Source organism: Perca flavescens, chromosome 7 (assembly GCF_004354835.1).
Source record: "Perca flavescens isolate YP-PL-M2 chromosome 7, PFLA_1.0, whole genome shotgun sequence".
NCBI lineage: Eukaryota > Metazoa > Chordata > Actinopteri > Perciformes > Percidae > Perca > Perca flavescens.
The window spans coordinates 12,275,088-12,288,787 of NC_041337.1; the positions used below are offsets into that span (position 1 = coordinate 12,275,088).

Below are 13,700 nucleotides of genomic sequence, written 5' to 3' on the forward strand. Positions count from 1 at the left end.
GCAAGCATTAGCAGTGGCTATTGCGACAGTGGCAAGAAAAAACTCCCTTTTAGGAAGAAACCTCGGCAGACCCAGACTCTTGGTAGGCGGTGTCTGACGGGCCGGTTGGGGGCGTGATGAACAGTGGTGATAACAGTCACATTAGAAGTCACATTGACTTTGAAGGTTATCGTGGAAGTTCATGTCATAGCAGGGCACATCGTGTCATACTGAGTATTGCAGTCTCCTATACCGGATCCTGACTACTCTGTGCGTATGAACATCACAGCAGGGCGTAGCGGGATGTAACGTGGCGCTGCAGAGCACGGGGGGAGGCTGCGGATGCAGCAGGACGCAGCAGGATGCAGCCGGGAATGCAGAGAATCGCAGAGCATAGCTCTGCGAAGAAGAAACATAAGGACTCCGGGGAGTAAACTCCCCAGAGCTAGATTAGTAACAAGCATTTCTGGGACAGGATGCATACAAAAGTAACAAGTAGAGATGAGAGAGCAGCTCAGTGTGTCTTAGGGGGAGGAACAGCCTCCCCGGCAGTCTAGAATTGTAATAGCATAACTTAAGAGAGGCAGGTTAAAGAGAGGTGCCTGGTCGGGCTAGAACTCCCCCCAACCGGGTCGGGCTGTACTGGACCGCCTCCCTCTACTCTCGCTCGATTATTAATTATACAGTATAGAAAAAAAAAACTGATGACTACGAGGAGAAGCAGTGGGCCGGGTTAGGTGGACGCTTCAACTCCTCGTCCCTAACTATAAGCTTTATCAAAGAGGAGGGTTTTCAGTTTACTCCTAAATGTGGTAACGGTGTCTGCCTCTCGAACCCAGACTGGGAGCTGGTTCCACAATACTGGAGCCTGATAGCTGAAGGCCCTGGCCCCAGTCTACTTCCAGAGACTCTAGGAACCATAAGTAGCCCCGCATTCTGGGAGCGCAGTGCTCTAGTGGGACAATAAGGTACTATGAGCTCTTCTAAGTATGATGGTGCTTGACCATTTAGAGCTTTGTAAGTCAGGAGGAGGATTTTAAATTCAATCCTATATTTCACTGGAAGCCAATGCAGAGAAGCTAATACAGGAGAAATATGATCTCTTCTCTTAGTTCTCGTCAGAACACGTGCTGCAGCATTCTGGATCAGTTGGAGAGTCTTAATGGACTTATTTGGGCAACCTGATAATAAGGAATTGCAGTAATCTAGTCTAGAAGTAACGAATGCATGGACTAGTTTTTCAGCATCGTTTTGAGACAGGATATTCCTAATTTTGGCAATGTTACGAAGATGGAAAAAGGCTATTCTTGAGGTTTGTTTTAAGTGGGCGTTGAAGGATATATCCTGATCAAAAATAACTCCTAGCGGTCACACACTGAAGTTCTCAGAAAGCAGGTTGAATCATTCCCCAGTGTTACTAGTCTTTGAGTTGTGAAAAGTTGATCATGCTTCTTTTGTACTGTGAAACAATGTACTCTGTGGTCGAATGTCGACTCAAGACGACTCGCCTCTTGGTCTCTCCCTCCGCTGTGGAGAGCAGGGTGCACAGTAGCTTGAGTATTGGTACTGGGTTAGTCTTTTTACTCTAACACTCTGGTTTAAAGAGGTTTGGGATTACACCAGCTACCAGAGTTATAATACTTGATCTCATTAAAACCTTTGTAGCTTGCCAGGAAACAAGTCAGACTGCTAGTGTTATTACCTCTGTGCACATTTGTCATGTAAAGTATAATAGTCATGAACTTTTTTGTATATTTATTTAGATTTTGCAAAGTGTGTTTTTTTTGTTTTGTTAGACCAGTTACTTTATAGTGTACTGAAGCCATATCAATCAAAGAAAATTACAATTTAAAAAATAAATAACGTGGTACTGATATTGGATGCACACAGTGTCATGTAAACCAAAATTCACTACACAATCTGAGATTTTTCAGGGTGTTTAATCCTGATCTGCTGCAGATTTTATCTATCAGGCAAGTTGCCAGTTCAAATTTCTGTCACTTTCCTTGTTCTATGCATAAATCATGCATGGATTCAAACAATGAATTTGTTCATGAAAAAGTCCTGTCAGCTACATTTTCAGTACAAATGTTCTATTGTTAAATCAGTGGTTTAGCATTTTGCCTGCAGAGGTATGGTTATCTATTCCAGTGGTTGCAAAAGCTGTTACAGCTACCTTTCACCATTCACCATTTTCCCCATTGTGTGCTTGGGAGACCCCTGGTGGCTAAACTTGCAAGAGCATTCCCCATTCAAAATGTTATCTTTATCTTTTCTTTCTTCACTTTGGTTGCCTTGCTAGCTATGAATGACAAATTTACATTTCTAAATAGAAATGTAAAATATTTAAGCAATAGAAAGGCCGCTTTGGTTTAACCAAAAAACTGACAGAGCGGTAACACTACACATTTTGTATGTGGAATTCTTAAATTTAATGATTATTAATGTCAAAGAAAAATGATTCACCTGCCTACCAGTTTGTTTTCCCATCAACTGCATGTATACTTTACTGTACACATCCTAATATCAGTGTAATAAAATAGAGATACTGCCCTTTAACCTCAGTGTAACTTATAGTTGTGATCTTATCAGCTTTTGATGTTTTTATTTTTGCATGGCCTTAGTAGACACATATACTAAATTAAACTTCCTATGCTGGATGCAACATGTAGCTGTAAGGTGTATCCAGTTTCCCTCTCCTGTGTCAGGCCTCAATGTTAAGTAGCATCCCTATTCTGCTGACAAACTGGTGCTCTGAATTCCATCTGCTAATGACCTGTGTTAATAACCATGCAAAAAGGAGATGAAGAGTGAAGCAAAATTCACTTCAACCTGACAACGTGTTGCCACTGAAAGCAGATGCATGTACTGAGGTGATGTTGCATAGTTAATGCCTCGTGAATCACTTGCACTTGTGTGATAAATTCACTGGAAATTGCACTTGTTTTGATGTAATTCAGTATTTTTGTCAGTTGTGTAGTTACATTGAATTATGTATTGTCTTTATCACTTCATTGAGACGGATATAACATTGGTTCTGTGAACCAAAGCTAGTATGTTGAAAATATTTTAAAAGTAAAATAAATGATTAATTGCTGAACACATTTCAGTTGTGCCTTTAAGTTTTCATAGAAAATGCACGTTTCCGGGTAACAAAAAAAAATCAAACTGCGTCCACATTTCTGTTGACAAAAGATATACAGCAACATTAGTTTGTTCGACTTTAACCTCAATAAAAAGTACACATTTCCAAATAAAACTTGAAACATTCTTTATTTTAGTATTGTGAGACAAACTTAAGTCAATTCTGAGATCAGCTGAATTGACAAGTCAAAATTTGAAGTTGACCACTCACGAGAGGTTTTATAATCTGAAAAAGGATCCAAACTATGGATTTTTGAAATGTCAATCAAAAGGAATATCCAATGTGTGCTTTTAGGACTATGAAAAGAAACAAAACTGCACATTTTTGTAATTCAAACCATTAGAACTTCAAGGCATCACGCAATCCTCACACCCCCCCAAAAAAAACACTTTTCTCCAAAGCTTTTTAAATAATTGAGCCACACCAACAGAGCAATTTAAAACGTACTGTATTTACAACCATAATACATTAATAGAATTTCACACCATTTGCACTGTATGTTGCATCAAGTATTTATCTTAAAATTAGAGGTGAATGGCAGGTCAGAGTGGAGTTTCTACTGCTGCCTTTATGTAAGAGACCAACTTGATCTTGTCTGTAATGACCATTCTCCAACTTGACTGGTTAGTAGAAAATAATCTGTGTCTAGTCAGCTGCACAGGCTATGGCACTTTTTTTTTTATTGGCATTTAAGGCATGCTCCCCATACAACCTAAAGCACGGGTGCCTCAGTGGAAGAGTATTTGCTTGTACTTGGTGTTGGGAATCTGATCTCGGCTCTTTAACCTCCTCACTGCTTCTCTCATGTGCTTGGGCTGAAGCGGTGGTGTGTCTCCCCACTTCTCACAAACGTCCAACGCTGTGAGGACAAAGACAAACTGTTTAACTACATAATAGCAACGTTTAAACTGCAGGGAGAAGTTCAAAATAAAAAACTACGTATGCATGTATTTCAGTTCATTTGATCTGAATGTGTTCTGTTTTGTGAGTCTGCCACCTACCTTCCTCAACAATTTCCCCAGCAAAAACTTTGGAAATACCAGACATGGCAATCACCACATTCTGGGACACTGACGATCCTGTTATGGACTGGATCAGCTAGAAAATGGAAAAAGGGACATCAATAAAATAGTTACAGGGATTTAAAAAAAAAGAAGAAGATTGTCTGTTTATAAATGCTTACCCTCTTAATAGCTGCCTTAGGAAAAGCAGCACGTCTGTACATCTCATAGCGATTCAGTTGCTCTTCAGAAAAGGACGACACCAAAACTCTGTAAGACAAGAACAGGGAGGTGATGGTGGGGATTACCATATGATGCAAATGTGGGTGTTTTTTGATTAGAATATTCTGTTAGAAGCCTTACTGCATCTTTTGTATTTCATCCTCATCAACCTTCTGGCGCTTCTCCTTTTTCTTCTCTGGTTCAACCTTTAGTCTTTTAGCAGAAGGTTCACCAGAGGTTCCTTCGTCCTCATCTTCTCCAGCTGCCATTTCCTTTACAGTGGAAGACAACATTGTTTTAGAGCCACTAAAAACAACAAGATGCCCTTTGGAAAGCCACATAAACAATAATCTCGACTAGAAGGCATTCACTTGAATACTTTTGCTGCTTGTGTTTAGTTTACATTTAAGATTTAAAATGGTTGGCTTTTTTTTGTTAAAAAGGAAAATGACCGGTACGGTCCATTGGTATTTTATTTGAGCGCCACTAGACAAATCAAGCTGCAGAACTCACAGATTTAACCTCCTGTTTGGACTCATCTTGCGAGGATGACTCTTTGTTATCTGTGGGTTTTGCTGTGGCAGGCCCATCTTCAGTTCCCCCTGATTTAGGATGCTCCTCTTTAGCAGAAGCTGTTCTCTCGGGTTTTGCTTCAGGTTTAATCCGTGCAGGGTCAGCCATAATTACTCAGTCCCTCCAACAGTGGCTGACAGCTTCAGATTCTGGAATATCAACCGGGCAGTTGAGTGGTTAGTTACCAGTTTGGCTAACGTTAGCTAGATAGCTATCGTTTTGGCTTCCATAACGTTACTCGGATCAGGTCTGGAGCAAGTGTTGCCGCTACATGACAAAGCATAACCATCTATAACTAATTACTCAGCTGAGAAGTATTTCAGCTACGTATCGCTATGTGTTGACCCATGATCACACTTAGATAATAAAAACTGGATGGTTACAACATGCACCTACCTTCTCTGCAGCTAGGCGTCAACAAAACAGCAGCAATAGCCAAGCTAACGGTGGAGGTAGGTTAACGTTAGTTTCATGGATGTGTAAGGCTAGTTTAGTAAGTGGCCCTAGTTGGCAATGAAGCTAACACATAACGCAGAGATTGCCCTTACAATTAATTACATTTAAGCAACTCCGTAGTCTAAGAGCAATGATGGCATCAGAATGCTAGCTAGTTTTCTCGGCTTATTGATAGCATTAGCACCGGGGTTCCGTTTCCGTTTTTGAACGAACTTTATAGACACAGGCAGCAAGACATAAACACACACAGCATCAAAAGTATCAAACAAGCGACCATTCAACTTTTTAAACACTTTTGTTGTTGCTTTAACTGTTAAGAACATCTTTTTAAAATGAAGGCTAAGATTTAACTATTAAGGCACAAGTTATAAACTATGTTACAACCATCCCAACTGTTTACCTCTCAACCATAGACTGCCTGCATACTGTATGTCATCTCAGGTGTTGTGAAATGTTCCTTGTCACACCCCCAAGAGGGAATTTGACACGGGTTGTTTTCAGCAAAACTGTCATGAATGCCAACAATACTTCCTAATTATTGGTAAAAGTCTCATTCAGTTCCCAGTTGTTACAATAGACTGTAAAAATAGGAATTGTTAAATTTCAAAACAGGTTGTTACATTTGGTGACAGTAGCCTATATCAAGTCAAGTCAACTTCACTAAGAGTATACTGTAGTAGCCTAATATATATATATATATATATATATATATATATATATATATATATATATATATATATATATATATATTTATATATACATATATAAATTAAAGGGATTGGTTTGGACATTTGCTTTGGACTCTAGATCGACAGATATTTCAAACACTGGATGTGTAATCCTGCCCATTTAACATAATTTAGCCCGGGCGCCATCTTGCTTAAGCCCATCCACCTCCCTTATTCAGCAGCTAGGGCGGAGGTGCTAGGGGGGTATGTGTGTGTTTCTGAAGCGTTTTGGATTGGAGATGCAGAGAGAAAGGGCAGTTTCGAGGAAGTGACGGACGAGGCTCAGGGGACTGGTCAGAGGAAGTTTGCTTGATGGTGGTACCGTGCTGCTGAACCAAACTTTTCCCCCTTGAACACCAGCGGCACAGTGGATCGGGGACGGACGGATCCAGCGGCGGTGGGAGCTATTGTTTGCTCGCCACACGAGCAGTACTGAGGAATAACTTGAGGTCGGGAGAAAAAACAAAAAAACGGGAATCGCAGTGGAATTTCACTCCCGCAACCAAGCCCCCCCTTTTTCTTCTCTTCCCCGCGACTCCTCCGGGTTTTTTTTCTGGGATTCGCGATGGGGAAGGAGCAGGAACTTCTTGAAGCGGCGCGGACGGGGAACCTGGCCGCCGTGGAGAAGCTTTTATCCGGGAAGCGACAGTCCGCTGGCACCGGCAGCGGTTTGTATGGTACCGGTGGAAGCGGCAACAGCGGCGGGCACGGCGCCTCCTCTCATCCGCTCTCCAGTCTGCTCAGGTAGGCTCTGCAATAGGGAAGCAGAGGCGGATATAACTGAATGGGAAGACAGCCAGCAGAGTTGTCGCTGTCAAATATGGTCTGACCATTTACTGTTTAAAGCCTATAGTAAAGTATTTGAATACCCCTGGCTACAAACACAGTGTAATGCGTAGTTTGCGTTGCCAAACAAACACAACCTTAACCAGTGCAGCGCAGAAGCAGTGGCATGCTTCTTTGTTAGCTTCCAGCTCTGTGTCCCTGCCAGCTGTACTGTAAATGTAATGTGCATAACCGACCTGGTTAGTAATGATGCAGCTAAACTACAGAAACCTGCGACAAAACAGCCCATGAGCTCTTTTAAAAACTAACACAGATGCATTATTAATTGCTAACGTACAGTCTAGACCTGAACACTCGTGGTGAAGGTGGAGTAGAAAGCATGTTGTCAGAACCAGACTCTCAGCATTATTTTTAAACAGCTCTAGATTTAAAACCCCCTTTCTTTACTTCAGTTGTATAGGTGTAAGCTTGGCAGATGTCGTTTCTATGTATCAGCGGTCGCAGGGAAGTCCTCCGTGAGGTTGATGTGGTTTTTCACATCCATATAAGACCAACCATGCGAGGCTGGAAAGGTTTAGTCTTTTTTTTGTGTTGGTTTTGCTTATCACCAATGCTTTTTGTCGTGCACATTCCTCCTATATTAGTTGTGAGTTCTGATTTAGAAATTAGACCGCAAACTTTAGTCAACATACAGTACCTGTCATAGTTTGCCAACATGCCACCTGTGCACGTACTGTAGTTTGGAAATGCTCAGATGAAAATGCCTAAAATGATTTCGAGTGCAGGTCTACAGAACAGGAAACATTTGCCTTAAATGTAAGATATTGCTAAAGGCTTTGGTAATGGGCCTGAGTACCGGTTTTCGATAATGTAAGATTGCATCAAATTCCTCACGGTATTATGAAGTGGTAGCTTGGCTGGGCCTTCTCCATCCCTGTAACTTTGTGCAGTTGAGGGCTGCTGGCTAATATGAAATAATAGGACGAAATATAATAGATCTGATAAGTTCCTAGTTTAATTTTGTTCCACAGATGTTATCTGAATAATGGGCCACAACAGGATTGTTGAATTTCCCTGGGCTAAAACATATATTTTTCTGAAATGGATGTTGGTTTCATTATGCATCCATAGCTGAGACAGCGATTGTATGCAATATTAAGACTTGGCAAGCAAGAAAAGATGAGCTTTGTTGTTGAGGAGAGCCTTCTTTGTAAAGCTACATAGGCTTCTATATGTCTGCAGCCTATAGATAAAAGGGAAATCGCTTGTAGACGTGTTAAGATCAAAGTTATGGCCAGGTTAAGTGCTGCATGTCAAAAGCCTACAAGTGGCTTCTCTGCACCCTTATTTAAATGCTGAGCACATGCAGGTGAACGTCTGTCAATCAAAATATAATATTGCTCTGCTCCTCTGGGATCCCGGTGCCAGCCACCTTCATTTAAGGAACAAGTGTTATGGCGAAGCTCCAGGTGATGCATCGCTGTGTTACTTAGTGTAGACTGCAATGTACTCAAGGTAATTACATTAAAGCCGTCTAATAGGAAATCCAATTCAGGGATGTCATGCAGTCAAGGCAGGCTCTGTTTCTCCCTCACAGATCTGTGGGCGGACTGAAGGGCCCATTGTGTCATCTATTCTGACGGGGGTAATCAATGTTTGGCACTGGCAAATTATTGGCTAGACTTTGTAGGAAATGAATAAACTACTGGTGTCTTAAAATGCCTGTTGCTTGTGGACATCTAAGCTTATAGGACAGACTCTTAGAATATAACAAGTTGCAAAATTAGTGACCACGGGACAGCCTGGTGGCTTGTTGCTGTTGTGTATGGCATTTGATTTAGTTTGCATACTGAAAATGTCAATACATTTAAGGACATCACAGTGAATTACTACAGTGGTACGGGCTGTGGGTTGGTGGATGTATTATTTTTTTTTTCCTTTATCAGAATGGCTTTGTAACTTATTCATCATCCATTGTTGGAAAGCGTAGGCCTGTAATCCTGTCAGAAGAGATTTGATCTGTAGGATCTGTCTTTAGCAAATTCTAGCCTGTGTTGATTGTGAAAGGGATGTGTTATTTTTTATTTATTTTTTTACACTCTTGCTGGACTCCACTTTATACAAGCACTTTAACTTCCATTTCTATAATAAATAGAGATGTTTCGATATCGGCTCCAATACTGCCTAAAACGCTGGTGGTCCCGGTATCGGGAAGTACAGGAGTTTATGCACTGATCCGATACCACGTAAAAAAAGCCCTAGAGAAAATCTACGTTAAAGTAGTTTATTTATGTTCTTTTTCCGTTATAACGGACTGTCAAACTAGGTAATAAAAGAAAGTTCTGTGGCATTCATTGTTTGTGTTTGTTCATGTTTCACAAAGAGTTTAACCTGAGCCAGACTGACAACAAAGATAGAAATCATATCACATCCATACAGAGATAGTGTTATACAGCTGTTAAAACATGATAAAATATATGACAAACACACACTGGTATCGGATCAGTACTCGGTATTGGCCGATACGCAAGTTCAGCTATCAGAATTGGTATCGGGAAGCAAAAAATGGTATCGTGCCATCTCTAATAATAAAACATATTTGTAATTTTAGTTAGTCTGTAGCCTAACAGTCCATTTAATTAGACTAGTGTCTTGTTCAGTTACAGCGAGATGTTAGGCCCAATGCGCAGAATAATAGTCAATAACAGCTACAGTACCTGTTTATTGTATAGATTAAGGTTCTGCAGATGAGTAATCTAACCCTGATAAGCTGTGTGTGTGTGTGTGTGTGTGTGTGTGTGTGTGTGTGTGTGTGTGTGTGTGTGTGTGTGTGTGTGTGTGTGTGTGTGTGTGTGTGTGTGTGTGTGTGTGTGTGTGTGTGTGTGTGTGTGTGTGTGTGTGCGCGCGCGTGTGCCATACTTGCTTTGGAATGGGGTGCATGTCAAGACTTGCGTTGTTTTTGTAACCAGCCAGTCGTAGAGCTCTGCTTTGAGGAATGTCTGCTTTCCCAGGAGGCTGCATCCCAGCGGTTGCCATGGGATCGACACTGACCCCGACATGTTTAACACTGCTGCCGCCCCAAACGTTTGTTCCGTGGTGCTCCATTATCACCAAAATGAGCTGGGCGGGGCTTCCTCAAGCTGGAAGGTCATAGTGCCACTGTGCAGTGATGATGGATGCAGAATTAAAACTTGATGAGTTGATCCTGTTTGTTGGAATTATTTAGGCCATATTGGTGTCTATGTTAGGCTTTATTTAAGGGCATACATTTGCTGTGTTTTTCTCCATACCATAGTTTTTGCTAGAGCCCCGTGACCCGTTTTGATCCCAGAGATGGGAAGAGCTCTTCACTATAGCACTTCCTGGACAGGGTTGTCCAAACACAGGCAGCTGCTGCGGTCTGACGGAGGTAAGACAAGTCCCTGGCAGAGAAAGTGCCTGCCCACTGAGGGGAAATTAACAGAGGAATGCATGGAGTTCTGGACAGACGCTCTGAGAGCTTATCCAGATGAGGGCTTGTCTCCCAGCTTCACAGCCGTGTCCTTTGTCCCACTGACAAAGCGTAGAATCATGGCTTTTCATATTCACATCAGGCCCTAAAGACCATTCTGGGGCTTTTCTGTACTTATTTAGATTTACAAAGAAAATTGAGCTGTCATTTGAATAGAACTGGACCACCTATTTAGAGTGTTCTACCCATTACTCCTGTAGGCTAATACAAGTGGGGATTTTGTAATATTTGTTGATAAAAGTCAGCTTTAGATATCAACAAAGGCCTCTTATTTTCTTTGCAACATGGGATTCTTTTCTTTAAACGCTAGCGAGGAAAGCTATCCGTGTGATGACTTGGTTAGCATTTTAAGAGGCTTGGGTGCAACTCCAAATCATTCCATCCCATTACATCCACAATTTCTGGCTTATCCCAAGCAGACCCATGCTGTCAGACTGGTGTCAGCTGAGAAAATGCCTGCTGCATAAAAACGAGCACATACTGTCCTTTTTTCCTTTTTTTTTTTTTTTTTTTTTTTTATGTTTTAAACAAAATTTCCCCGGAGCTTCTCTGTTATTAGGGCCTTTTGTGAATGTGGAATTTACTGAGTGTGAAGGTGCACTGTAGGACTTGGGATGGTGTGTCTGCAGATAACAGGCTCCCAGCAGGAATCTGACACCCTCGGCTTTTAGCTGGGTTTCTAGTAGCTATCGAAGCTTGAGCAAACTGTCTCACTGCCTGCTGTTTGTGTGAAGGCAGACAGCGTTAACAAGGCCGTTTCTATCACTTTTACAGTACTGGGAAGTGCGTTGGACTATTTCTAGGTAGCTAACGGCAGGTCTGGCAGTCCCATTTCATCCACTGTTGACCTCCTGAACCCAAAAAGAAACTGTAGCCGGATCAACCCAGGAGGGAGCAGTGGTAGCTAGGAAATCTAACACTAGCGTGTTAGCATTCCAGGAGCATCTGCGTTTGGGATGCTCTGCGCGTTATGTTTACGGCCCGTGTTTGTGTAGTCTAGGAAAGCAGGCGAAAGGCACTTTGTGTGTGTGTGTGTGTGTGTGTGTGTGTGTGTGTGTGTGTGTGTGTGTGTGTGTGTGTGTGTGTGTGTGTGTGTGTGTGTGTGTGTGTGTGTGTGTGTGTGTGTGTGTGTGTGTGTGGAGAGGGGGGGTGGTGAGTAGAAACTGACAAATGCATGTGTCCTTTCCATGCAGTATGTAGCTATCTTTACTTTAACCTAATGACGGCAGGATATAAAAATAGCTCTCATCAAGTGGGTCAGGGGTCTCTTAATTAGTTTTTAGAGGAAAAGTTTCCTCGGAGTTAGAAAATGTATGTTGTAAGGATGCCAAGCAATGCTAATAACAATGATATACTGTAAATGGTGCTTTGTACAACATGACAACGTGTCTTAACAACACATTTGTGGCTCTTGGTTTCTTTTTTTTTTTTTTTTTTTCTTTCTGTGCTTCCTGTGTTAAAAGAAACTTGATTATGAAGGACAGCAACACAAAGACACATTTATGTTTAATGTCTGCTTGTTTATGTAAACTCTATTTCACCCCACTCACTTAAAACCTTTATAATAACAAATGGACAAATGGAAAAGATAAGGCTGCTGAGTTTGTGGTGTATCTCTGTGTGTGGCGTTTGAACCCATTTGTAGGAAGAGGTACCACAACTACCAGACTTCCAGCCCCCCCTCCCCCACGTCACACACACACACACACACACACACACACACACACACACACACACACACACACACACCCCTTTCGACCTGTGCAGCCCTACATGTGTTAGCTGGCTGTTTGCAGCCCCGGACCCAGACATTTTCATCCGTCTGGCTTGCTGGCTGGCGTCTTCCTTTCTCTCCCACTCTGCTGCTCTCAGCAGTCTTCTTGCCCACCTGCTGGGCCCACGCCAAACCTCCACTCCACCTCCAGACTTCAAACATGTTGTGCATGGAGCCAGAGTAATGGCACTGCCCTCAATATGTCCACACAGGAAACAAATTATCCAAGAGCCCCTTTGCTTTGATATTTGTGCAAACTGTATAAAAGAAACGTAGCATAGTATTCTAGACTGGATAGCCTCAGAATGTAGTAAGTAAGCAGATTGGCAACAGACTGACTGCTGGTATTAAAATATTGTCCTAAGTGATCCAATTACAAGTGAGTGGATAGGTGTGAATGCACCCAGGAACAATTGAGCAATTTAGCAGTGTCTGCACACACATATGAGTACTAGGCCACATTAAGAACCGCCTACTCAACTGTGAGTACTCATTCAAAGTATTCATGTCACAGAAACCACTGACAGTGAACTGTGTGTTTTGGATGTTCTTATCATACTGTCGATGATGTGTTTTTGTTTTGGGTAGTCTTATCCCCGGCTGTCTGGAGCTCTGTGCCCCGCAGCTGCTGGTATACACTAACCTAATTTTTTGTTTCATAAAACCGACCCAGAATTCAGGAATATGTAGGATATTGCTACCGAGTCAGTTGCTGCTATTTAGAAGCCCACTCCATCCATCCGGCAAGAACTTAGTTGAAACTGCACATCAGCTTGCTCTTTCAAGCAAAAATGCTCAGGGGATGTCGGTGTGAAACGGTGAGATCTGTTTCGTTGTGCTGTGGCGTCTGCTGTGAAGTCGGTGTGGGGAAACGCCAACTTGTTGGGAAAACAGGCTGTGATTGAATGTGTTTTCCTTCTTTAGTTCTACAGTCATGCCACCTTTTCAGCCTGCCACTAGTGACTTCCACGCCCCTCATTTTGATTCTGCTGGAGCCCATTGGAATGCTCTGATCATAGTCTGTAGGCATATGCAGTTTATTTACACTTCCTGCTTTCACTATTCTGCAACACTTTCACTACTACTTCACTGTGGTGTGCTTATGAGCCATGAAGACTCAAGCAGGCTTTTTTTAAAACTGTGCACTACAATTGAATTGACAAATGAGCTACCATACTGTATATCGCTGTTTCTATTCCAACACATCCTTTCCTTTACAACTGGAGCTGTTTGCTATAGCACTAAAACAAGAGAAGTATGTTTCAGGAGCCCCGTTAAAAAGTTGCTCACACATTTCTTTAAAAATAAATTCAAAATTTAAAACTTCTGAATTGGTGAAGTCTGGCAATTTATTTACTTGATACATTTTAAAGGATTTTTTTAGCCGCACTAGCAGCATGGCTCTATGGATGGCATTGTCAATCAATCCACAACTGTGGTCCAGACCTAAACTAAATTGGGTGGAATTCCAAGAAAGTTTGCACAGATATTGATGGTCCCTATAGGATGAATCTTACTGATTTTT

The 13,700-nt window shown here is 41.9% G+C and overlaps 2 protein-coding genes across 15 annotated transcripts in view; one reads left to right on the forward strand and one right to left on the reverse strand.

Moving 5' to 3' along the window:
- Positions 1-3,555: 3,555 nt before the first annotated feature.
- On the reverse strand, positions 3,556-5,589 carry taf11 (TAF11 RNA polymerase II, TATA box binding protein (TBP)-associated factor). Its single transcript, XM_028582462.1, has 6 exons — positions 5,317-5,589; positions 4,861-5,069; positions 4,489-4,619; positions 4,308-4,395; positions 4,126-4,222; positions 3,556-3,983 (listed from the first exon to the last, which is right to left on the reverse strand). The coding sequence occupies exons 2-6, from the start codon at positions 5,026-5,028 to the stop codon at positions 3,853-3,855; spliced, it is 615 nt and encodes a 204-aa protein (XP_028438263.1). The 5' UTR covers positions 5,029-5,069; positions 5,317-5,589; the 3' UTR covers positions 3,556-3,852.
- A 687-nt stretch (positions 5,590-6,276) lies between these two features.
- The window catches only part of anks1aa (ankyrin repeat and sterile alpha motif domain containing 1Aa), a 79,237-nt gene continuing 71,813 nt past the window's right edge, over positions 6,277-13,700 (forward strand). For all 14 annotated transcript variants that reach the window (XM_028582222.1, XM_028582218.1, XM_028582226.1 and 11 more), the window contains exon 1: positions 6,277-6,848. In XM_028582222.1, coding sequence (XP_028438023.1) covers positions 6,670-6,848 — 179 coding nt within the window. In that variant the 5' untranslated portion in view covers positions 6,277-6,669. The remainder of the gene's footprint in view (positions 6,849-13,700) is intronic.